At 38.4% G+C, this 27,275-nt stretch overlaps 1 protein-coding gene across 2 annotated transcripts in view; it reads left to right on the forward strand.

Moving 5' to 3' along the window:
- The window catches only part of ERICH1 (glutamate rich 1), a 66,832-nt gene that overhangs the window by 24,044 nt on the left and 15,513 nt on the right, over positions 1-27,275 (forward strand). For both annotated transcript variants that reach the window (XM_063150756.1, XM_063150758.1), the window contains exon 3: positions 5,984-6,118. In XM_063150756.1, coding sequence (XP_063006826.1) covers positions 5,984-6,118 — 135 coding nt within the window. The remainder of the gene's footprint in view (positions 1-5,983; positions 6,119-27,275) is intronic.

The following is a 27,275-nucleotide window of genomic DNA, read 5'->3' on the forward strand; positions in this document are numbered from 1 at the left end:
ATTCAGTGAAAACATGCTTTGTTTGAATATCAAAGGATAGTGGACTTGATTTTGTGTAAACATAACTGAATAAAGTATCAGAAATTAAGGTCAATCAAAAAATTCAGTACTGCTGTCTGCATAATGTTGTGACCATCACTATTTGAAAAAGAGGATTGGAATAAGTGTATTGTACTCCTTCCCCACTATGTTCTCCAACATTGCTGCTTAAGGATTCTCTGAGCCAGAGGATATGTATCTCTTAAATTAAAAGATTTGTCTTTTATCACTTCATTGTTTAAATGTATATAATTGTGTAATTTAGAATAGAACTTTAAATTTTGACATTTTATTTGACAAAGAGGGGAATTTGTCCTTCCATAAAGAATAGCAGACATCTTCAGAATTAAAAAATTGCACAGCTCTGAACTTTGCAGAAGAACAAGCTTCTTCAGCATTCTGTTACATGTATTGATGCTAATAAAATATATAACAGTAAAAACACAGTATTTGAGATAACTGGCTATCTGAAAGTCATTCAGAAAACTTTTTTTTGTATTTAGAAAAATATGGAGAATCTTTGGAAGGAATATATATTTCATCTTCTGTCAAGAAGTGGTGTGAGTGACTGCTCTTGTTTATTCCAATTTAGTAAGGATAATGAGGTGGAGTCTGTAGTGACTGGTAGCATTTGTTCTTTTTTTTATTTTTGTTTTCCACTCAGTGTGACTTCTCTACTACTGAGGGAGAGAATACTGTTGAAAACTGTGGTCAAGCAGTAGGAGTTCCACCCTCCAAGGAAAAGGAGCATACTTTCCAATTGCACAGAAGACAAAAAGCTTCTGTCTGGAGGCACTCTAGTGTGTGTGAGACGAGCACAAGGCTGTGCTAAGTCAGCCTGGGAACTGAGGTTGTTTGTACATAATGTAGCACCTCATGTCCCTGAGGTTACTTTATTGTACCTTCTAGACTGGAATAGCTTGATGTCCAGGAACTTGGGTATTGTCTGAACAAAAATGAGTATACATTGAGGAGTGGGTAGGTATTTAGGTTCACTGGAATTATACATGCAATTGAAGGATATTTTGATGTGTTCACATCGATCAACAGGAAAAGTATTTCTTTTTCTGTACTGTAGTTCAGGAGGACACTGAAGGTATGTAGAGATAGTCACTGATACCTCCTTTGGTACACTTCAGTTTATGAGGTTTTTTGAAGGAGACGACTCTTGGCCAGGATTTGAATCCTGCCTTCATAGATGCTTGTCTTGCTAGTCAATGAAGGGAAAGTTATTGTGTACAGATAACAAGGTCTTTATGTTCCTTGGGAATTGTAAGAATTTTGGGGTCATAGTCTCACTGTATGCAATAAAAATGAGGAATAGCTATAATAGGGTCATATTCTAGCTTACATACTAAGTAAAATCATACTTTAATACAAAATTTTTAAGGGAAATAACAGACCTCATTCAAGCCTTATTTTTGTCTGGTCATATCTACTGTAACACTGCACAGAAAATGCCTACTACCAATAATGACTTTTGTAGAGGATATGACACTGAACTACTCAGACCTTGATTCAGCATCAATTCCTCATTTCCTGTGTAGGATGGTTTAGGAGTGGTACTCCCAAATTTAGTACTCCCACTAAAAAGAAAACCATCAGCTGCTCCCCTCTCCTTCTCCAGTGAGAGACAAAAGGCAGAGGTCATTGCTGGAAAGAACAGTTTACTGGAAACAGCAATGAGATAAGACAACAAACAGTAACAGCAACAATGCTAATAACAATAATGTACAAAGAGAGGGTGGTTGATGTGCAAAATGTTCACCCCAGCCCAGGACACTGAAAAACGATGGCATACAGCTCTTCTGCCTGACAGGCATTCCCTGTGACTGGAAAGGAGCGTCTTTCTTGGAAGCAAGAGCCCCTGGAAGTGACCTAAGGTGGCACTGAGTAACATTGGTGTGTTGGCCATGTCCTCTGGGCACAGCTCAGGGCAGCCCAGAGCTCCTGGATCAAGTAGTCAGGTGGGCTCAGGCTACCCAGCAGCTTGTGACTACAGGCATGTGCCACTGCACCCGGCTGCTGTAAAACATAATTAACTGTCCTGGCCAGAACTAGGACAGTGTGCTGTTCTATAAAGACCTATTTTTGGGGATGAACTTTTTCCATCTGTTTGAAAAAATGATAACTGGGCGTTTCCAAGGGGTAATTTTGTGGAAAAGATCACAATCTTGGTAAGATTGGGCTAACTTACAGTTGTTTGGGGGAGGAGGGGCAGCTGCAGGATTTTCTATCTTGACTTGGATTCTCTGTTTGCTCTTATGAGTTCTGCCTTGTGGGAGCTTAAACTTGGGTGAGTTATCAAAGCTTTTTGAGTTGCAGAGAAGCACTTCACAGGTAAGACAAAGCTTTTGTCTTGATTGAAAAACTTTACAGGGTCCTGGTGTCCAGTCACTGGCAGTGGGACTTCTTTGAGGGGAGGCCAGGGATGCCCTGTGCTGGACACAGCCAGTTCCAGCCCACCCACTGCAGGGCACAGCTGAGCCCACAGCTGAGGCAGGGGCACCCAGGGGACACTTCTTTAAGAAATGAGAAAACAATCCCAAGACAGGAAGGAACTAAACGGAGTGGCAACAGTGGAAACCCTAGGGTCAGAGGAGGAGAAGGTACTCTGTTGTTGAGTAAATATTCCTGAAGGATGGCAGCCCATGGAAAACCCCTGTGGGGGGAAAGTAAGGAACAGCAGAAACTTCGAAACATTACCCCCACCTCCTTGTACTGCTCTTTCTCTCTGAAGGAACTGGGTATGACCTGCAGTGAGAAGAAATAGGAGTGAAGTTGGGAGTGAAAAGAGCCATTGAGGAAAGATTTTTGCAGTTGTGGTCTCCTTGTTGTTGACCCGTGAGCTCTCTTAGTCCTGTTCACCCCATTGTAAGCCAGCCCACCCTCAGCCTGCTGAGGGGAGAATGAGTGAGTATCTGGTGTTGGGCTGCTAGCCAGGGCCAACCCAGCACAGAACCTCCAAGTGATTCAGTCTCTGTCCAAGGTTTAGTCTTACAGCAGGCTGAGGACCCAGGCTATGAACCTGTGCTCTGGCTGTGTCTGTGTCTGAGGTGTGCCTAACCATGCTTGGTGTTCAGGCAGCCTGGAAACTGTGCTAGTGCTAAGTGCCACCATTCTGAGCTGTGAGTAGGGGATAGTTTAAAGATGCTGAAAAATAAACTTAACAAAATGCAGAGGCTACCTGAGATGACTGACTGACTGGGTAGTTAACAATTCTGTATGGCTGTATTTACCTTCAGCTCCTTCTAAAAAGATCTGATACTGGGTTGTAGTGAGATAGCAAGAGATAACATAGCTGTTAGTTAGCTCCAAGCAACTAACATGCTTGGAGATGTAATGTTGGTAATGGCGTGGTGTAGGATGCCTTTCCCTACTCTGTGCACAAACCACCACATGGAGTTTCATGCTGTGGATCTCTGTGTGGGGAGCATGAATAGAAGCTAGAGAGTTTGAAAACATTTATTCTGTATTCTTGGTTTGCCTTAAAGAAAAATGTTTACTCTTTTGGGGGCATTGTAAATGACCTTTAGCTATTGGAGCTTTTTTTTTCCCATAAAATAAAACTTCAGAAATGGGATTAATTACTTCTAACTAGTAAAAGGGGAGGATTCTTAAGTATCTCTAATATCTGTTAATTTTGTTAATCAAAAACCCCTCTTTATGTCGCAGTTTTATAAGCTCGGCCATTTTCTTTGCAGCAATGTTTGACTTTGTTTGACCAACACATCTCTTCTTGGCTCAAGGAGACTCTGGCCCCAGGCTACAAAAATCCAGATGTAGATATGGTAGCAGTTTGGTTTAGCACACTTGCACAAGATTAGCGAAGATTAATTCTTGATTTATGAGCTTGCAAGCTTCTTAAAGATGCAGCTGGTGTGAATAAATATGTAATTTGGAGATTCCCATTTAAAGAGGTAAAATAAAAAATATAGTCTTGAGTCATCATTCATTTCCATAGAAGGATTTGTAACTGTTCTTCCTTGTAGGATTGTTGTTACAGATGGTTCCTCAAATTCTGTTATGTGTAACTATTTTGTCTAGAAGGTTATTATCTCAATATAGTTACTGCTTATATGATTAAAAGATTTGAGTTTTTTAAGGCTATTGTAAATTAAGTTTAGGGTTTTCCTGATTATCTTTGTTTTACAAAACCTAAATAAAAATGGAAAAAAAGGGAAACTTGAAATCCTTCAGAAGGGAATAACTTAAACATTTATACATCCTTATAATTTTAAACTGTCACTAATTAGCAGTTCATCATTAATCAACCTGAATGGGAGAGAAAAAAGTCAATGCAGGTACTTCTAGTTCAATGATTTGGCATCATCTACGTGGAAAGGATCTGCTGAAGAATTATCCCATGGTAATTTTTAATGGATTTTTTCCAAAGTGCATACTTGCTCTTCATCGTTCTCTATTATTTATTTCTTTCCCTTTATTATCCCTCTAAGTAAGTATTATCAATACTGGAAACTTTCTGGCTCATTCAAGAAAAAGATGATATTCTTCTAATGTGTTTTCAAACCAAATTTATTCCCTCATGATGAAAACAGTAGTGTTGTTTTCAGAAGTACTTTGAATGCTCAGAAATGAATATTTGTTTTTGAAGTAAACTGTCTGAGAAATGTGAGTGCATAGTTAAATTCCTCATTAGAAATATAGAAATAATTCTCATTGGGGATCTATCAGATGCAACCCCATTTTAAATATTTAGGAGTTAGTCCAACCACAGTTGCACATAGCTACACCTCGGTGATGGACTTGGATCATCTGGGACCTTCAAACGAGTTTGTGGTGTAAGGAGGTTGATTGTGTCCACCTGCCAGACATGTTCTTATTGTATATCATTTTAACAGCTAGCTCTGTGTTTTAGGGAGACAAATTGCCCCCAAAAAGGGAAGGCTAGTGCTGTGTCTGTGCTGACTTACAGAGCTGGCTGAGTGTTAAAAAACCCAACAAAACAACAACAAACACAACCAAAGAAGCCCAACAATCCAAAATAAAAAAAAAAACTTCACACTGAGCCATCTAAAACTACGTTGCAACATCTGGAGACACCTGAAATCCTGGCCTTCTGGAAAGGTTTTTTCTCACTGTGGTTGATCTCTGTTGTTGTCACTACTCTGCACAGAAATACAGTCTGACTTGGTGTGAATGGAGCAGAGATGTGTCTGTCACTGCTTGTCTGGTGAACAAATGAGGTTTCTACTGCTGCTCTTACAGGTACTTTTCAATACCTTTCAAAGGGGAAGCAAATCACGCAAAAACAGACTGCTGCCATTAACACAAATAGTTTCCTATGCCGTGAAATAGTTGGAAAGCTGGCCCTTGGCACTTCCCCTCCTGCCCCAGAAAGAAGTAGAGCAGGATGAGGAGGTGAGTCCTCTGGGGCAGGCACTGCTGAGGCTTAGTCAAGTGTGACTTTGAAACTTCCTTTATCTTTGCCCTTCAGAGAAGTATAGGCTGTGACTAAACAGTGTGCAAATGGACAAACCACAGTTTGTGATTCTTTTTCTGTTGCTTCTGTCACTTCCTAATAAGCTTCCATCCATCCATCCCTCCATCCCTCCATCTTTTGTGAAGCAGTTCTTAAAGAAATAGTGTGCTCATGCTGAATAGGGAAAAAATGTTTAGTCTCTCTTAAAATATCACTGTAAGTGGAAGCTTCTTTTGAAGATAGAGGAGAAGATTTATTTGTCTGATACAATAGAAAAAAAAAATGTTTCTGGTATAAAGAACTAACCCACGGAGTGTTTGATTATTTGTAGATGCAATGAAATTTGATGCAGTTCTTTTGGTCATAGGGTAATTTCTGTGTTCCTCAGCTGACCTTCTGTAAGGATTTTCAAGATCACTTATTGCTGTAGTTGGAAAAACTTCAGAAAATCTGTAGTGAGACCAATATTGAGCCAGATACTTTGGATTTTCTTTTTTGTAGATAAGGATGCTGCAGTTACGTCTCCAAGAAGAGTTTACACAGTGGATCTTCCTCCAGAGGGTTATGTTGCAGTTACTCCAGATGCTCTTAGTAATGCAGTTTCTGAAAACTCTGGCAGTAGTGCTGACTCAACAGGTAAGGTTGCATGGTTGTTACTGTAATTAATTTTTCAGAAGGGAAACTTCTTAGCAGCTCTTATCAAGTAGATTCAGACTGCAACAATAAGGCATTTAAACTGTTGCTGCCAGTGGGTGTCACTGTTTTGCAATGTAAGCACAATGAGGATGTGCTTCCCTATGGCTTCATTTCCATTGTTTGGGGTTTCTGGACTAGATTCAGCGTTTGGTGGTAGCCATGCAGTGCCACAGATCTTATGAAGTTATGTAGAGCCTAACTTAGGGCAAAGTCTTTAGCTCCTCCCACTCAAGTGACATGCGTACTCATATTATGCCTGCTCGCAGTCAAATTATTTTCAAGGATAAATGTTAGATAAAACTGTCTTACTATGTCTACCCTTGATGTTTTGAGGAATGCAGTAAAGGCTTAACAATCTTTTAAATTTGCTTCTCTCAGAACAGGTATTCATCATTGGAGTTGGTAGGGGGGGTGTATCAATCCTTCAATGTTGAAAAGCTTTCTGATGAGAAACTGTGACCATATAACTTCAGAAACAATAATTGATGTTGTCAAAGGATACAAGAGAAGAAGCACAGAATCTGTAAAGTGGATTCTAAGTTGACCTCAGTTAAATACATGGTTTTCTGAATGACATTGCCAGAATTCAGTTGATTCTGTCTGTCTTTAGAAAGAAGTGCCAAGCTTAGACAAGACAAATGAATTTAGTTTTTTCAATTGCTGTGTTCCTGTGGATGTGTTTGTCCAGAATTGTGTATCACTGTCGTTGGCCACTAGGGACATTCTATAGCAAAGAAGATACCCAGGTAAGGCAGCTGAAGTGAAACACCTGATAAGCAGCAGTTATTAAACTACAGTGTCAGTTTCAGCCTGGAGATTGCCTTAAATGCAAGGAAAACCTGAGATATAACTTGCAGATATAGAAAGGCAAATTCTGCTTGTCTTTGCAAACAATACCCACAGGGGTGAATTTTGAGCTTGGAAATTTGGTCTATAGTCTGTTCTGAGCTCCAGTCAGAGTCTGAGTACAAGTAAAGCTACCAAAGTAGCTCAAGGGACTGAAACAAAATACAGGATGACAAAGGGCATATCAAGAATGTTCTTCCTTGGTATGCAGTGGTTTAAAGACCATTTTTGAGTGACAAAGAAGTAACTTTATCAGAGTAACATAAGAGTAGATCTTAATAGTTTTTGGATTATGAATGGAAAGATGTTCTAATTTAGAGCTTCTAGGTTGTGCTCTTCTCATTTACATAGCATTCATGTTTGTAATTCAGAAGCTGTTTCTAGTTTACCCTTAACTTTGTTTAGTTGCAGAACTGTCTTTGGACAGTTCACTGGGTTTCTCTTTCCCAGCATGTCAGATTCAAGCTGCTTATTGTGATCTTGAAGCATCTTTTCTCTCTTTCCATGCCATATAATTTCTGTTTATTATTTCATGTACTTTCCTTTCAGATATTAGAGGAATGCTTCCTCTTCTGTGTTTTGCTGATAAGACTAAATGAAGTCTCATAGTACTTTGTAGGTAAATTCACTTTTATGTAGGGACTTAAGTTGCTTTTAAGTAAAACACTGGCATACATACTGAACACTGCAGATATATCCTTACAGCATTAGCATGGAATTTTTGTGGCAAATTTACTCAGCTGCTGTTTAAAGTCTATGAATAAATCAGATTATGTGTGATGCATGTTAGATGTTGCAGTGATACAGTATTATACATAATTAGATGTTAGATACATTGCAAAACAGTTAAGCAGAACAGAATTTAGGGTTGGGTTATATTGTCTCTTTTTAGAGTCATATAAATACCTGCCTGGTTTTACAGTGGATAAAGTATTGAACAATGGCTTCATTTGCTCATTTTTTAGATTTAATATTTTCAGTAGTATTTCAAAACCAGTGTACTCAACCATGATAGTAAGTAGACTTCTAGTGTTGCTTAGTGATAGTATTAAGTGTTGAATGGAGAATGCTCTTAGCTGATCCCAGCTTCACTGTTCAGGAAGAGTAAGTTTTGGGTTTTAGCTACTTTTTAAACAGTTAACAAAGGATCTGGAATTCTGGGAGACTTACTTTTGGATTGGTTTGTTATTTGGCTATGCACTTCGTCATTGAATCAAGAAAAAACAAATTTGAAGTGAAGATATTTAATCTGTGGGTCTTACTTGCTCTAGTGTTTCACAGCCCTTTAATGATAGATCCTTCTTGCTGCAGTTTAGACCCTTATTTGTTTTGTCTAAATAAGGATTGCACAATTGGAGGTGTGTGCTAATCTTGCAAGGGTGAGGGGACATGGTTCACTTTACTTGTGTATGTCATTTAAGCATACATATAAAACCTATTGCAGGATAAAGTCTGTAATTTCTGGTAGTGCTCATAAAATATTAAAGGAACATCTTAAACACACTATGGATTACTTAGTTTGCTCACCTAGGTTTAGTTGTATTAGATCTTTTTAGAAGGGATAAAGGAAAGCTCTAATGAGAACCTTTGACACTGAAGGAAAAAGAGGATGCATGGATGACTGTATGTATGAATATTTTATATATATATATATAAAATAAATCTGTTATGTTTAGAATTGTGCCAGGTATTCCCAAAGGATCAGCTCCATAAAGTGAAGCTGAGATTTGGTGTATGCATTGTTTTAATGCTGATACTATCTATATGATATATTTTATATGGCAACAGGTAACCTTCCACTGTTTCCTAAAAATGGAAGCATATTGTTTATGTACTGGATAAGAAAAGGTTCCTGTGTCATCCTTTTCTAGCCCAGAACTAAGGGGAATTAATGATATGGAAATTCAATTAAAAAAAAATCTGACTCAAAAATTAATTTCATTGTTTACCAAATTTTCATTGTTGCCTCATGAAAATAATATGACTCTATTTTAGGATTATAATCTTTCAGTTATGCATCACTGTGATTTGCTGTGTCCTCTCAATAAATTAAAGAAAGCAAACATGACATGATCGTCAAGAGAAATGGATGTGCCATGGCTGATGTTTCGTTGTGGTAAATTGCTGTGTGGAAGACCAAAATATTCAGTCACTAAAGTATGTATTTCAACATCAGCTGCTTTTGAGAAATGGTTTAGAAGTTGAAGTTAATTAAAATTATAAAATAATTTCTTACCAGCTCTAAAATGTGTTTGGGTTTTTCTATTATTATTGTTGTTTAAACTGCTAGTTCCATTACGGTTGATGTTGTCAGGATGAAATTAATGATGTCCAGAATAGCTTCCGAACAAAAGGGGAGAAGAAAATTCAGGTAATCTCTTATGTGTCTGTAGCATCTTGATTCACTTAAAGGCAGCCATTTCAGGAAGATTTAAGCCTGTGTTTGTTTTTAAGAGATGCTGTTATGAATCATGTGTTGACTGCTTACGTTCTTGGCAAGTGGTTGGGAATGTGATACTTCACAGAAGCACACCAAGGGAGCAATATGTTTAAAGCAGCTAAGGTCAGCAGCAAACTTTTTTCACTGGTAGGTAGCACCAGTTGTGAAACTCCAACATTATGAATCTTTTTGTAGCCTTCAAACCAGAGGACTCATTAGACCCTTTAACTTAATCTTCTGTGGCTGTTAGAGAGGTCTTACCCCATGTTGTGTTCAGCACTTTGTGTTTAGAAGAAACCAAACCAAACAAAAAAAAGCTGTTCACGTTTCAAAGATGTCACAGAGGCTCCACTGCTTTCTGGTGCTAACAGTTAATTGGTCTCACTCTATTGAATAAAAAAAAAATTGAAAATTCCTTTTTCTGCCTTCTTCCATTGAAATGAAGGGCTTCTATTAACTAGTATTTTCTTTCCTCAAAGAAGCACAGTAATCAAGTCACCATTAATCTTTTTGATTAAACAGGTTCATTTGTGCATTGCTCTAAGATATCTACTTCAATCCTCAAGTCATATTTGTAGATCCTTTAGGTATCACCGTTTTCACAGCATCTTTTTAAGAATATAAACTACTGCATATAGTATTTGTGTTTCTTTACCCTTCACCCTTGAAAAAACTAATACTATATTAATGTTTTAGATATGTTTTCGAATTAATCAGAGGGTGTGATAGTAGATAAAAGCTACAATAAGCAGTTAATTAAAAAAGTCTTTTGCTTTAATTCCAAATCAGCTCATTCATATATACAGTTATCTCGGTGATAGTCAATATTGTTTGTGTCAGGCTTCTTAACTGTAAATCAAAATGTTTAACAGTACTCAATGGTACTTATTTCAAATAAAAGAGTTCAGGAAAGAATTCAACATGAAATAAACTCAACTTCTCTTGAAAACAAAGTAGTTTAAGAAGACTTGCTTTTCTGCATCCTATATTTGAGAGAAGAAGCTATAGAAAAGCCTCCTGCAAATCAGGTTGTCTCATAGTGCCTTCTGTCAGCTGCTCCTGCACTGGCTGTCCAGGGTCTTGTGGCAACTTCTGTGAGAATATCCAATACTTATATCAAGACTAATTGGAGGAATTGTGGCAGCTTCAGAGTAAGGATTCTGCATTTGCAAACTAAACATAATAAAATTCTTTCCACTTTTGTTCTTTTTTTAATAGAATAACAAGCCTTCTAAAGGATTCTTGTGAACAAAAATCCTATCTAATTCATTACTTCTTTAAGTGTACCTGGATAATGAAAAATGCTACAGTACAGCTCTTAGCAGAATAGCCAGTGTTTTGCTACACAGGTGAACCAAATCATATTTCAAATCATAGCATAAATAAGTGAATGGGATTGATATACAGATGTGTAGCTTGTTTTTTACAACTTGCTGGAAAAAAAAGGTTTTACTGTTCTGCTTTCAGCTACTTTTATAACACTTTGAAGTTAGCTTCTCTTTCCTTCTCTCATTAGATTTGTTACCATGGGTCTTTCCTTTTCTAGTAAGGGTGGCATGGACTTGCAGGTTGAAAACATACTGTGAAAGAATTATTACTTTAAAATGTTTGTTTCAATAATTATTCAGCAGGGAGGGATTATATGATAGTTTGGGCTCTTTTGTATTTCTAATAGTTAGGCTAAGTCTTTATAATTTTTATTGATGACTTCCCCTAGTTAATTTTGGGTGTTCTGGTTTTAATTCTCTGCCTGTTTGGATGCCACTGTTTAGTATTAAAACAATGTATCTTTGCATGATAAAATTATATGTGATAGCATTTTGTAGTTTAGCTTTGTCCTTGCAGAAATCAGTGTATTGCTCCCAGTTTGTGAATGGCAGATTTTTCTGAGCAGTCAACAACTTCAGGAATTCTCATGTGGCTGTCATCATCAGAAAGCAAACTGTAGTAACAATGACACCTCTGTTGAGGTTGTTACTATGAGCTTTTTCAAAATGTTGTGGTGTTTAGAAATTAATCAATAGCTTGGAAGGAGAGATGTCTGTGAGGTTAAGAAACTTTCTTCTCTACAGCCTGTTTCTTCTTCAGCTTAAATGCACTTGACGTTTTGGAATCAGTTACAGTGAAAGATGCCACAAACAAGTAGAGATCTAGGACAGCTGTAGCTGAAGAATTCTGTACTTAGATGTTTTTTCCTTCTATATCCTCTTGGCAGACCTTGTATTTGTTGATAGATGCGATGACATTCCTTAATAAATAAAATCACCAAGGTTTTCTTTCTGAAATTGAATAAGATTAAATAACCATTTTTATTTCCAGAGTTCAGATAAAGTTTTAATAATTTATTAAGTCTGGCTTAATTTTTTAGAAAAAATAGAAGTTTAGATCCAGTGATGTTTATATGTAGACTGACATTGTTGTGAGTTGATTGCATCACTGAAATTATATTAAAAGTTAAGAAAGACCTAAATCAACTTCTCTAATACTACTTTGGAAAATTTTTTATTTCTTTTCTATCTGAACAGGAGAAGATTTCCTTTTTAAAGTGACACCTGATTTAAGAGTTGTCAAGGATTCTAGTTAGGAGTTTAACTTTTATCATACTTAATTTTAAGGAATTAAGTGTATGCTTGAAAGAAGATGCTTGCTGATGTACTTGCATTGCAAAAACTGACTTAGTGTAGTGCTGTATTCTTGGAAATATTTCTAGTGTGCTGAGTGTGATACAGATTATAAACATTTAAGGTGTAACTTGGGCAGACACTCAGGAAAACATCTCCTGACTACCAGTGTCCTGGAGTGGTGTTACAGGCAAATTCTGTGCTCTGTCAAGCAGCCAGCTAGAGAGGAGTAATCACTTCTCCTGATTTCATAGCAAACAAGTTTGAACCTCCTGAAGGTGAGTGTAGAATTCACCTAGAGATTCACTGCTATCCTCTGAGGGTTTTAAACACAGGACTGGGCCATCAGTTGAAGTTGTAAGTATGACTCACTAATTTGGGTTTATATACAATGCAGAAACCAGTCATTTCTAACTACCACTATCTGTAACTATTTACATCTTCCAAAGGCCAGTATATTCACAAGCATATGGGACTATTGCAGAACGCATGGTGCAAATCATGAGTTTTTAATGTCACTGTTCAGTATTTCTTGTGATAGTGTCTGACATTAACATGTTGGCAGACCTCATCAAAACAAACAAACGAAGCAACAAAACAAACACACACACACAACCCCCCCTGCCCTACCCCAAACTCCCAAAAAACCCTCTGGAAGATGGGGTCTAGATGGCAAAGAATTCTGCCTCAGATATTTAGCTCAAGTTAGTGTGTGGTGCTAGGAAAGGGTGTAAATACTGAAAATGTATTAAGGAAAAAAGAATATATGGCAATGTGATACACTGGCAATGCTTTACTTTTGCCATGGCTGCATGCTAATGGTTTATTAAAGATCCCTGATTTATATTTTTGTAACTGTAAATAAAGTACATATTTAGCTGCTATATTCGTTTCTGTATGCTTCTAAAAAAGCCTCAAGTATTTCAATAACAAAAATTTACCTTTGAAATAAGCTTTCATTCCTATGTGTTGCTGTAGTACAGAAAATAACATACCCCTAATCCTAGTGTAGATGGTTGATGCTGGCTGGATGCCAGACACCCACCAAAGCCAATCACTCACTCACTCCCCTCTGCAACTGGACTCAGGAGAGAAAGTGTGCAGCAAAGGGTTCATGGGTTGAGATAAGGACCAGGAAAGATCACTTATCAAATACTGTCACGGGCAAAACAGGCTTGAAATAGAGATGCAAAGTTCACAAACTTCTCCAGTGTGAGTCCATCTCATGATCAAGGGTTCTCTGAACTGCTGCAAAGTGAATCCATCCCTTGGGTAACAGCTTCCCTCAGACTGCTGTGGCGTGGGTCACTCTTGCACAGAGTGCAGCCCTCCAAGGACAGGCTGCTCCATCCTGGGAGCAGGGCTCCTCTCTCCACAGGCCTCCCACGGGCTCACAACCTCCTCTCAGGCATCCAGCTGCTTTGGTGTGCTCTCCTCCACAGGCTGCAGGTGGATCCCCAGGGGCTGCAGGGGCACAGCTGCTTTGCCATGGGCTGCAAGGCAATCCCAGCTTTGGAGCCTGGAGCACCTCCTGCCCCTCCTTCTGCACTGACCCTGCTGTCTGCAGGGCTGTTCTTCTCACATGTTCTTAACCCACTCTTTTCTGGCCCCAAATACACCCGTGCAACAACTTTTTTGTTTTGATTTCTTCTTAACTAGGTTATCACAGAGGCATTACCACCATTTCTGATTGACCATCAGGTTAGCTCCACATCCATCTTTGAGCCACCAGGTATTGGCTCTGCTGGATACTGAGGAAGCTTCTGGCAGCTTCTCATGGAAGCCCACCCCCACCACCAAAATCGTGGCCACACAGATCCAATACACCTAGTTTATGTCTTTGCATTTTAACAAAGTAAAGAGGATGCTGGGCTGGATCCCAGAGGAGAGCTGTGTGTTTAAGCAGAGTAAGAATTCACCAACAAGTGCATGTTTAATGAGGCATGCTGACTCAGGTAATTTCCTTCACTTTCTGTGGTAGTTCTTTGACCTTCATCTTTTCCTATTCCTTTGTGCTGCAATTGGTGTCTCAAATGGAATCTCTTCTCATTACATGTCCTTAAGTCTGAAGGTAATTTGATTAAAGTAAATTCTGAAGTCAGGTGACAGCATTCATAGTAAGAGGAGAGGGAATTAGGGCCATTATCTCTGACTTTTGTTTTCTTGCTTTTTGTTTTATTTCAAATTACAGTGATGACAAATATTTTTCTTGAGCAACCTGTCTGTGATAGAGGAGTCTCAGGGAAAGAAGAGGCACTCTGGCTTTTTATTTTCTTCTTTTTCCCTCGTGAACATCATTTTTCCCTTCTTGCTCCCCACTGGCTGAGTTACTTCACCCCTTTCAGCTGGAGCATGCTCGCCCTTTCTCTTCCCTTGCAGCTGTGTTACAGGCTTCTGTTGTCATAGTGACAGTAAGGAACTGATGGGCAAGGAAAATAAATAGACAACAACCCCAAAAAGCTTTTTAGATTGCAGAAAAAGGCCAACACTGTTATAATTGCTGCCACCCAACAGTTTGGAAATCTTGACACTGCCTGATTACTTTCACCTCCTTGTTTCATAATAAAAACATAATCGAGACCTAAGCTTTTGTAGTTAAATCTTTCTGGAGCAGCAGGATAAAGTCATTATGGGGCTGGATGAAGGAGAAAGGCAGAAGACAGCTGAGTCTCTGTCTGCAAGTGCCTCATTGTTCTGAATCTTAGTTCCTCACATGTTAGAGCAGGAAATTTAATCTTAGGTTTGTAGATCTTGGGATATTTCTGATCACATGATATTTTAATTTTGGTTATCAGTTGTATAGTTGGTTGTGTGTAAAATTCTAACCTCCACTGCTCTGTTATTGCTGCTATTGCCTATGAACCTGTTGGTATTGAACCACAGAAAAACATAGTTGTCCTTCATTTTAAGAGCCAAATATCCACTGACTGACAACACACTTACTGGTTATTATGTGTGAGAAGGTGACCCTGGCTCATCCTCTTGCTGCGAGGACCCATGTTACTCTTTCTAACAAGACTTGTTTCAATGCAGGATTTTCAATTTTCAAATTGAAAATAAAATCGGGAGCAGAGGAAGAGGAAAGCCTTTTGTTAGAATAGGAACTCTGCACTCATATTACCCCGGTGTTTAAATACTCTGGACACTGTAAAAACAGAGAAAGTTTGTTTCTAGCATGAAGGGACTTAGTGTGGCTGGGTGGACAAGGAAAATTAAGACAGTAAAAAAAATTTTGTGTAGTATTAACCATGGCTTTTCTTTTTCTTAAACAGCTTTCTGCAAGTATTTTGTATGATATAGGAAAATGCTGCTGCCTCATGTTCAAAGTCAAAATCAAGCCTACCTCATGATTTCATTTTATTGTTATTCTTTTTTTATAGCAGTAGTTGGTAAGTTGTATGCATAACAGCCACACATTGATATAGCTTCCAGTAGGCTGTCTCCATTCAGCTTCCACTGGGGAAATTTCTTGATTTCATTTCCTTTGCCTTTGAATACTGCCCTCTGCAAAGTTTACAGCCAGCAGTTTGAAAGCTCTGAACAACCCTCAATACAGCTGTAACCCATGCCAAGGAAGCTTTGAAAATCATCTTTCATCAATCTCCCATTCACAGTAGCTTTGCTAAATAATTTTGTTAGGTTCATTCTGTTTTCATTACGTTTTATCCTTGCAAACAGAAATTGGCTCATAAGTAGAGTTCAAATCACTAACAGGGCAAACTCCGCCAGAGTTTCTGTATTGTAAACTGTTGGAGAGAAAGGAAGCCCCTGCCTTCACTGCAGGCTCAGGTATTACAGGCTGTGTGTTGCCCATGCCATGCATCAGCCTCACTCACCCTCTTTCCAGCCATCTGTGTAGGGCTGAAGAAAATGGATATTGCTGTAGCAAAAGACAGAAATACCAGTGTACACAAATATATTGCCATAATGTAGCCAAAATGCAGTGCAGGCAATCTGAAGTGCATTCCAAGGATCCCCAGTTGCTTTTAGCAGCTTATGATTGAAGGAAGCTGCTGCATCTCTGTACCAATAGTTCCATTTCCCAGCTGCATGGGCCGTGCCAGGTGTGGAGGAGGCATTAGGGTCAACAGGCAGTCTCTCCTGACAGAAAGCAAACCCTTCCAGCAGCTGCACCTCTGGCTCTATCCCGCTGATGGTGCTGTATCTCACAGACTCCTCTCCTGGAATCTGAGTGTGCTCATCCTCTGGGCTGGTATAACCAGCACAGCTGTACTGACATGGCTGGGTCTGCTGCTTTGCAGTGTGCTGAGCACTCAGCTCTGTAGGGGTGTAGGGGGGAGCAGGCCTTCCCTGCCCTGTGGGACACTGCCAGCATCTGACACTTCTTGATGCAGATACTTTAAACAATGGCCTTGAACCTCTGGTCTTGGTGCAGCTGGTCTAATAACAGGTGAAGTTTTGTATTCTGCCTGTTTCTGTACTATTCCATAAGAGCTGGGTGACCTTACTTTCTCAAAGCTCTTTGTTTCTGGGTGCATGGATGATACTTGGAAAGGACTTACTTATATCTCACCCGACTAACCCTCTCCATAGCTTGCTGTGGTGAGAGTAGGAGAGAATGCAGAAGCAGTTTCATGCAACTGTTTTTGCTTTGCTGGGATGTTGATACCAGTTTTTTACCAATCTAATTGAATGAACACAAGTAAAAGATTTCTTAAGTTGCTTTTTTTAAAAAAGAATATTTAAAAGTTGAATTCATAAATGTTAGGAACTTTGAGAAAATGCAACATAAGCTAATTTTCTGATAAGTCCAACTTTAAGGTGTGTAGAACAGGATGAAAAATAACACATGACCTAAAGTTCTGATGGCTAGAAAGGAATTCTGCCATTCAGATCTTTTTTAGTACATTACTCTCAGCAGATGTTGGTGGTGGTTTTGGAGCAGATCCAATATGTAACACTGAACTGGATATCAGCATCCTTGCACAGAAAATTGAATTTATTTTGTTAATTTTCTTTTCACCAGCAAATAGCCATTGCACTATCACAATGCCAGATATAATATTAGATAACACATTTGTTTTGGTAGCTTGAATAGTAGGTTAGCTAGATGCAAAAATCTGAAATATAGTGAACCTGTAATGGTTGCCACACCTTAAGGAGAGCCTAACAAATAATAAAGATGCATCTTAATAAAAAAGATGCATCTTTAATGCACAATGAGCTTAATTCCTTTCATGCTTCTGTCTTAAATTCAACTTAAGTACTTATCTGGATGGCTTAAGTTTGCAGTGTGTTCATCAACCATTCCAATCTTTTTACATGTAGGTATGCACTCTATTTGAGTAGTATATCAGCATTTCTTGAGTACTTAGAAATTGGCACATCTCTTGTCAGTCTGGACAAACAAAGATCTCTATTCTATTTTTTGATCACTGTCTGAAGATGAGAAGTTAATACTGTCTACTGCATATCTTCTCACATATAGAATACTTTGTTATTCCCATTATGAAATAGCATGTAAGATAAATTTCCAAAAATTACAAAGGCTTGCAACACTGAATTGATAAAAAATACAGTTTGCTGTAAAACTTTACAGAAAGTGGCTATTAACAAATGCAGGAACTGTATATCCTAGTTACTCAGCTAGCTTTCCAGAGGAAGCAGTGTTAAGGGGAACTCAGTGTTCAAGTATGGCACATATTCTTTTCCAGCCTTCATTCAGTATACTAAAAACCTGAGTTTGTAACTGACAAATTTAGATCAGTTCTCCATTTAGACAAGGTAGCAGAATTAAATGTGCACCTTTATTAAGAGTCATTCCTCAGAGAATTGGACTTTATTGAATGTTCAGATCTAGGCACTTGTCATATCACAAGGTGTATATAAAATAGTAATGATTCTGCTGTGGAAGCCCAAGCATATAAAGACATGAACAAAAACCTGCATACAGTAATGTAGTTGATATTGAGCCAGTGCTGATTGATCAGCATAGAGAGGCAGCAACTGCTGCAGGCTCCAGGGCTGCTCTGCAGGTCTGTAACACTTCATACCCTGAACTGCTGCAGTACAGCACATTTGTGCATGGATCTGGTTTTTTTTTTTCCCACCTCTTCACTGAAGCATATGAGAATACTCTACTAAACTGCTTGAATAATTAGAAGAGCGAGGCACCTAGTGATGTTACAGTAATTGATAATAATAAAGTCTGTCTAGGATCAAACTTTCTGTTTGGAGAGCCTGTCTCTTTTTATGTGAACCCAGAAAGGGGAGTGAATATTATGGCAGCTTTTACACAGCAGTTAAATACCTTAGCTGAACTATGGCATTTTTACTGAAAAGAACATAATGTCTATCCTTCTTGTTCATCTGCCAGAGAAAAGAGGTGATTGATTCTTTGTTCAGTACTTTGTATAGTATATAGATGAACACTGTAGAGGAGAGAAACACTAATATGTTACAGCTCCTTAAGAAATAAAAATACATAGCCTTAGGATAAGTGGGAAGACTTTAAGTAATAAACCAGGGATAGAGTTCTTCCATCTCAGGATATATATTTAATTTTGTCTTTTTTTGCCAGCTTTTCTTCTCCTGAGAAAAAATGCCAGGCTTTCTGGGTATCGTTTTCCTTTGTAGCACTTGCTAATGAAAATGATGCATTTACCTCCATGTAGTGGGTTGACCCTGGCTGGATTCCAGGCACCCACCAAAGTCTCTCACTCCCTGGACAGGGGAGAGATAATACAACAAAGAGTTCATTGTTTGAGGTAAGTTCCAGAAGAGATCGCTCACCAAATACTGTCACAGGCAAAACATCCTCAAAATCTGAGGATATTATTTGAGTTTATTATTTAAAAAAATCAGAGCAGGATAATGGGAAGTAAAAACAGACCTTAAAACACCTTTCCCCCACCTCTCCCTCCTTCTCAACTCTTCCTCCTCTCCAGAGGGGAACAGGGACGTGGGTAATGGGGGTTATGGTCACTTCATCACATGTATCCCCTGCTGCTCAGGAAGAGGAGTCCCCCTGCTCCAGCATGAGGTTCCCCCCACAGAAGATAGTTGTCCATTAACTTCTCCAATGTGAGTCCATCCCATGGGTACCAGTTCTCTAGTACAGGGTGCAATGCTTCAAGGACAGGCTGCTCCAGGGTGGGCTCCTCTCTCCACAGCCCTGCAGGTCCCTGCCAGGACCCTGCTCCAGCACGGGCCTCCCACGGGGTCACAGCCTCCTCTCAGGCACCCCCTGCTCCAGTGTGGGTCTCCTGCATGGGCTGCAGGTGGATCTCTGCATCCCTGTGCATCCCCATGGGCTGCAGGGGCACAGCTGCCTCACCATGGGCTGCCCCAGGGGCTGCAGGGGAATCTCAGCTCTGGAGCCTGGAGCACCTCCTGCCCCTCCTTCTGCACTGACCCTGCTTGGTGTCTGCAGGGCTGTTCCTCTCATGTTCTCACCCCACTGCCTCTAGCTGCAATTACAACTGTGACTGACTTTTTTTTAATTTTTCCTTAGCTCTGTTATCACAGAGGTGTTACCACCATTTCTGATTGGCCCAGCACATCCATCCTGGAGCTGTCTGGCATTGGTTCTGCTGGACATGGAGAAGCTTCTGGCAGATGGTCCCAGAAACCACCCCTGTAGCCCCTCCACTACCAAAGCCTGGCCATGCAAACCCAATACACTCCATTACTAACTGTCTCTTGGGCTTTTCAAGTGTAATCAAATAAAATTTAATTTATAATCTTGAATATGTATTGGTGGGTGGAGCCTTTAGTGCTAAAGATTGCACAGCTTTGGATGGACATTCTTTTTTTCCCTCTGAAAGGGAAGAAGAATATATCAAGGAAACATGAAAGATTATCAAATACAATATGCAGTGTTTCCTTATTTCATATGTTATTTATGTGTGTGTGTTTCTAATTTCAAGTTGTAAATTAGTTTACTGATTGCATGAAATTTAGATGTATAAATCAGTTATCTCAAGGAAAAAATCCATTGCAGTATTTTGTTTGACATATATCTAGAAATCATAATAGTATAAAACATTCACTAATAATCAGACATGTTAGCATTTGAAATAATCTTCATATTTTGTTTAGTATAAAACCATATGTACTTTCATAGAGAGCTTCAGCAAAAGCTTTAGAGACAGTGTTACATGTTCTTCTGGCAAAAGAACTTGTACATATGCAGAAAAACATCTAAGTAAAAGTATAATGATTAAATTATTAGAACATGTTCTCTAGTGACCTACAATGCTTTTCCTTTTTGCTCTCTGGCATTTTTTTTTCTATTAAATGTGTTCTTATAGTAATATATAAATTCTATTAAATTGAAGTGCCTCTAGCAGTTATGTTACAAGCAGTATAAAATTCCATTGTGATTATATATCTGTTAGTTCAAATGTATTTACAAGGTTTTTATATTTCCCCTTTACTTATACCTTTTAATGGCAGTAATTTTGTACACTTTAACTTGCTTGCAGTGAAATGCTTAAGTTAAAAGCCAAGTAAATGGAAAACCCTGGATTATTTTGAGCTGTTTGCAGCCTATTCTCTGGCGATCTTCTGCCAACTTTTTGTGTCACCATACTTGTTAGAACAGTGGAAGTTCTCTCTACTGGCTACAGTGTAATTTAATGGCAGAAGTGAATCTTGTGTGAAGTCCTGATTAGCATGTATCTCCTTGTGGGGGTGAGTGAGTAATAAAATACCAGCTGTAGTCTCCCTTCATGCTGCCCAGCCAGAGAAGTAACCAACACCACCACAGAGCCAGGCATCTGCTGTCTCCATCCAGAGGGCCCCCATTCCCAGTCCTGCTTTCCCAGGTCAGTGCTCTGGCCCTTCTCTTCAGACAACCTAAAGGCATTCCTGAGATTTATTGATCATTTCACCTGCTGCAAGATTTTTGTGAGCTCTTTAGTATTCCAGAATGAAAAAAGTCCTGTGAACACACTGGCTACAAAAGCCAAAATCCCAGGTTTTTGAGAAGACAGAAAGCTGTACTGTGTGGCCTCTTGTCCCACTTGATGAAAGATTACTTTTATGAAGGGATCAGGAGTGGAACTGAACAACCATTCCTTGTGATTTCAAACCCAGTATTCCAGTGAAACCATAAGAATCTTGAATTTGCTAATAAGATGTGCAGGTAGCTTGTAACCTTACTACAGACTTCTTGGACTTTCTTTTTTTTTAAATAAGTGGATTTGCATCAGATCTGTCTGCTTTCTTTTTGCTCTTCAGTAGTATATAAGAAAATGTTCCACTTTTTCATCATTTATTTTGCATATCCTTTGGAAAAAATCAAAACAGGTGAGCTGGGCATAAACCTCTTGATTTTTAGGATTTGTATAGAACATAGTGGATTGGTTTTGGTAAGTGTAGTTTGGTTGGGTTTTGATTTTAGAAAAACACTTTTTCATATACTAAATAGCCATCCAGGAGTCTTTATAAGACATAAATATTACTTTTCAAGGAGGCAGTTTTGGTGACCTGTACTGCACAGAAGATACTCAGGTTGATACACATGCAATAACTTGTTCTGGATGAATAGCATGTGATACAGCCATGAGAATGTAGTAGTATAGTGTAAAAGCTGTCGGATAGTTTGCACAGATAGGAATAGTACCAATCATGTAGTATATATATTGCTTACAGGAGCACACAGATCTCTTTAAATTTATGTTACCTGTTTAACTAGGCTATTCAGCTGTAAAAATTAGTGTGTTCTCAAGATGGAAAAGGCCAAGTGAAGCTATAGTCCGTGACTCCAGCAGAATATTTGCATTTACAATGAGATTTTTTTTTTTTTCACCTTGTCTTTAGTAATTAATTAAAATTAGGGAAACTGTGACTGCTTAAGGAAATAGAAAAATTATTCTTGGTCCTATGTTCCTTGCATCTAAATCCAGAATCTTACTTTATCTAGCTGACTTCCAATACTGGGGGCACACTTGTGCCAGGATCCTACGAGAAGACTCTTACTTGTTCTGTACAAGTAAAATGAAGAAACTTTTATTTTACAATTTCTTGTTTAAATAAAATTATGCATGATGCATATAATCAGATTCTGAATATAAAAAGTGTCAGAAAATTTTCTGTGATTAGCTGTTTTGGGGAAAAGTGAAACATGACAGTAACTTAGGAGTTGGACTTGATGATCCTTGTGGATCCCTTCCAAGTCAGGGGATTCTGTGATATCATTTAGCCTAGAGAGGGACTTCCTGGACCCAGATTTATTCCTCTTCTCATATATTTCTTATTTGCTGCTCAGTATTTCATTCAGGAAGAACATCCTGCCTAAAAGTCAGCATCTATGGTGAAAGTTAGATGCTTGTGGCAGGGTAAGCTCTCTTTGGGAGAACCCTTTTATTCCTACCCCAAAGGAATGGCATTTTACACCAACAAGGAAATTTATTTGCATCCCAAGTGGATTAGTAGTAGTGCTCATCAGCCAGCTCATGAAAGCAAGTGAGAGATTAGTTTAGCAGTGAACAGCTAAGTGCACCAAAGGATGTGTGCATATCCATAGGATATTATGGGTAGTCTGTGATTGACAGCTATTGATGCCTAAGGTTCTGTGATGTTGGAAAGAAAAATTAAACCAACTTTGTAGAGGTGGTAGGCAGTGTACCAAGTAAAGATGAAAAGCATTCACCTCACACTAATCTGGATTAAGGGTACAGTGTGTGATGGAAAAAACTGTTCTGCAAGCAGATGAGAGATTTTAAAATTTGTATAAAATCCAGAGTGAAGGCAGATGAATGCATTTTCCTTTATCATATCAGAATTATTTCACAGATCATGTCATATATCTGAAGATGAGTAACAATGTCTCTCTTATTTGTAAGGGATGATAATATTCTTCAATGAACTGCAGACCAACTCTTATTTTTCAACAACTTAAAGGGGAACTAAAAATAACCTAACACTTTACTAAGATTAATAGACAAGTTGTTTTGCTCCTGTTACCATTTAAAGTTTTATTTTTTTACTTTTGGGAAGCAGTGCAAGAAATCCTGCAAGTGATAGAGAGTGATCCATATTATCCTAGTAACATTCTACTGTGCCCAGAAATAGGTGGTTTAATAATGTAAAGATGGTGTACAATGGATTCAATACTTAGGAAAGTAGAATATGCATACTATGTGATCTCTTGTTGAGAACATGTGTCAAAATTATTTCAGTCACTTTGCAAACATTTATTTTTGTAATGGATACTTTCATCTGGGTTTGTGGGTTTTTAAAATCTTATTATTATGTTTATGTCATATATATTTTAGTCTTTGAAAATATGTATTTGCTTAGTACAGAAATCAGGATGGAGCCTTTAGGAGATGAGGAGAGACCCACTGATAAGGAATAACTTCAGAGAATGTGAGTGACACACAGGTGTAGAGGAGCAATGGCCAAGGAATAAACCCTCTGTACAGCAGAGACCTGAGGTCTGCTGAGAACAGTGGGAACCCAGGCTTCAGAGGGACATTCCCTAAAGACCCAGGGAGCACTGTGCAAACTGTTCTGCAGCTCTGGTGTCTGGTGTGCTGAACTGAGAACAAGCCTAGAAAAGAGGATTGATTTATGAGGATGCAGTGGCAAGGTGGAGATGAGGTTATGTATGTATAGTTTTGTTTCAACTTTCCTTATTTTGAGTTTTCTCTACCCCAACTTACCTTATTTTGAGTTTTTACTGAAAAGAAATCAGCTGTTTTAGTGTCTGTTCCAATAAAATCTAGTTTTCCTATTAAAAAGTTGGTTTAAAGTATTCAGTATGGAAAAAAAGAGTTGGAGCAGGTTTGTTCTTGACATGCAGTCAAGGGCAAACCTGCATACCAGGGAGGACTGTGGCACCAGGTTCACATCTATTACAGACTGACAGATTACCAAATTACAAGATGTTGTGGATTTTTCCCTCTGGTGCCACTCCTTTTTCCAGCATACCTGCCTGCATGTTTATATGTATGATTAGTTCAACATAGATCACTATTACTTACTGCTTTCAATATATTATTAGAATGTGATTAATGAAAGTAAGCTTAATCCTTGTCCTAAAACATCCCTGTTTTTACAAAGCTGCTTGGAAACTGTGTAAGTAAATTTAATTCAAATCTAGTTTAAGATCCAAAGATGAATGGATGAAGGAAATAGTTAAAAATAAAACATGTGGAAGTTCTGCATTCTTTCAGACTTTACTTTTCCATAGTGTTTTGAAATAGGGTTTACTGGAAGAACCATGTAATAAATTGCAGTTGTGGCAGCTCTTTCATATACAGGGTTAAATACAGTTGTTTATTAGGCGCTTTGTAAAAAGTTAAGAAATACTACAAAATACTACAAAATATTGCAAAAAATAGAATTGAGGTGTAAACTGAAATATTGAGGTGATAACTGACATAAGTTGGGGGGTTGCTGCTGAGTATCTTCATTTTGCTGCGTCAGTGGCTGTGTACTATTATGTAGCTCTTCTGTGCTAAAGATTGTACTTTAGTTTCCATCTGCTCTTAGATGCTGTTCTATCACAGGAGAAAACTACATTTCTGTTTTCCAGTAGATAAGCTGTTTTTCCAGTATTTCCCATTTTCCAATCTGTGTTCCTACACTCTTAATAACATCTAAACATTTTGTGCTGTTTTAGCTGGTATATTTGGAAAGAACATTTTAAATGCTGCACAGGATTTTAAAATTGCAATGTTTCTTATAATTTCTGGTGTTATTCTAAGCAAAGGGAGAGCTTTGGATGATTTAAATTAACCATTGGTGGTAAACCATCTCTGGGAAAAAAAGGCTTTGAAGAAAACCCTGAACATGTGTTTGTGCCCTGAAAATTAAAAGAAAGAACAAATATTTAAAATAGAAATGTGACATCAGGTGTTTAAAATGTTTCCAGTTTTTTTAGTATAAATGTTACAAATCTCCCCCTCCCATTCATAGTGGTGCTATCTGTTCTAATACAGAGCTGTAATCTTATTTAGCCAAAGACTAAGAGGATTTCTCTATTTAGTAGCAATTAGTCTTTGTGGCTGAGCATTTCTGATTTACAAGCCTTCAAAACAGTTACTGGTTGTCATTGAATCTCTCTTTTTTCTTGTATGTGAGTATGCTCAGCTTTGTGATTTTACTCTGTTTTCCTCATTGAGTTTACATGATTCTTAGTGGTTTTGGGGACCACAACTGATCCCATTTGGGAAGTGCTGTATGTGCCTCTGAATAGTGGTGACTGAGTCTGATTGTTTGCACATCACCCCAAAATCCCAAAATGACTGAAGACAGAGAGTTTGAAAAGGATCATTAAAAGATCAAAATATTTGCTTTTGTTTAAAAATTCTGTCATTGAATGGAACAGAATTTGTATCAGAAAAAATACCTCTGTCTAAGAAATATTGGGAGCCTCATCAAGTATAGCTTTCTGTATAAAGTGACCAAAGGCCCAAAACATTACTGCTAAAATTAATTTATGCATTAAAATAGCCTTCTATATCTCCTGGATGCCTTAGATCAGTGTGTGTGTGTGGACTGAGTGTACATACCAAAAAGCAAAGCAAGCTTAGATTATTTCATCACGTATCCAGCTGGGATTGGGAACACTCATTGCTGAAAGAGCAGAGAAGCAGCAGAGAGCACAATAATGGGATCTTCCATTTCTCCCTTACTGTCTCATCAGGATCTTGTGAAAAGTTTCAGATTTTAGACACAGTCAATAAAATAACCAAGACATTGGTTAGTGGAGCTGTGAGAGGAAATGACACCCTTGACTTTATCCTGTGTAGAGTTTGGTTCACAAGAGGCACATCACAACAGCAACCATTGGGTTCAGCATGCTGGAAAAACAACAGGAAACACACAGCAATCCACCACAATTCAAGAAGGAAGACTACACAAAAATAAAGATACTAAAAAGAACCCTAAAAAGGTCAGCTAAGAGAAGGAAGTTGTACCAGGTGGCATGGAAGCTACTTCAGGACACCATATGTGGTATTCAAGGCCAGCGCCCACCACCTGTCATGACAGGCTTGAGAAAAAGCAAGAGAAAGACAGCAGAGCCAGACAACAGAGTAAAGGAAGTTGTTAGAAAGTAGTAGGTGTCTTTTTAAAAACTGAATTCACACCCAGATGATGTATTAGACATATTTAAATGTAAGAATGTGGTGAGACAGGCGAAGGAGTGTTCGAGCAAATGCTATATAGAATTAAAACTAAATAGGTCTTACTTTTGAGGCACCAGCAGCAATGTGTCTGTCACTCTTTTGAACCAGTGATCTTGGTGTAGAATGAGTAGTTAGAGAGGCCTGTTTCAGAGAAGTTAAATCTTTTGCATTGATGTTAGCTGTGGAAAAAATACTATGGAGAATCCCATGATGCAACATTTCTTCTTGGCTTTTCTGAAAGCATATGTGAAATTGAAGTTATTTAGTGGTCGTGCATCAAAAAAAATTTATAAAATAAAATCACAAGTACCAAATTTTATTCACCTAAACTTTCTAAAAGAATTTAAGGGAAAAAATTGCCCATATTACTGACAATGATGCGTAGCTACATGCTTTTCAAATTGCCTTGCGGTCAGAGACTTTGAGGTTAGATAGTGTGAAGCCAGTTTTCTAAAACAGTTCTTAAATCATCCTGGGAACTGCAAGCCTGTTATCCTGTTGGTTTTTTAGGCAGTTCAGCACAAATTAGGATGCAAAATAATATTTGTGGATGCTTGATAACCTGTGATCTGAATGAGACAGATGAACAGAAGGTTTGCAAAGAGGAAGTATGCAAACATTATGAAGACATAGGAAATATATGGATAAGGATCATGCTACAGATGATGTGATTTACTTGAGTTTCCACCAAGCTTTTGATAAAGCCCCTCTCCAAAGGTGGCACATAGACATAACATGAAAGATGAAGCCTCAGAATAGATAAGTAGATGAAGAGAATGCAGCAGTTCTCAAAACAGAGGCTTGTGTTCAATAGCTGGTCAGGTAAGAAGAATGAAGTGATATCAGAAATTTTCCTGATGGCTGCATGGGTATTGACTGCACCAAAGGCTAGAGTTCAGTGCAGAGTAATCCCAGATTGAGTGATTTGTCAGAAATGACAGATGAAACACAGACAGTTGTCAAGTGATGTACTTCAGAAAAAATAACCAGTCAAAATTCACCTGCAAAATGGTGAGCTCAGAACTGACTGTTACGAAGCAGGAGTAACAAGTAACAATACAATGAATAACCATGAAAACAACATT

Source organism: Melospiza melodia, chromosome 3 (assembly GCF_035770615.1).
Source record: "Melospiza melodia melodia isolate bMelMel2 chromosome 3, bMelMel2.pri, whole genome shotgun sequence".
Classification (NCBI taxonomy): Eukaryota; Metazoa; Chordata; class Aves; order Passeriformes; family Passerellidae; genus Melospiza; species Melospiza melodia.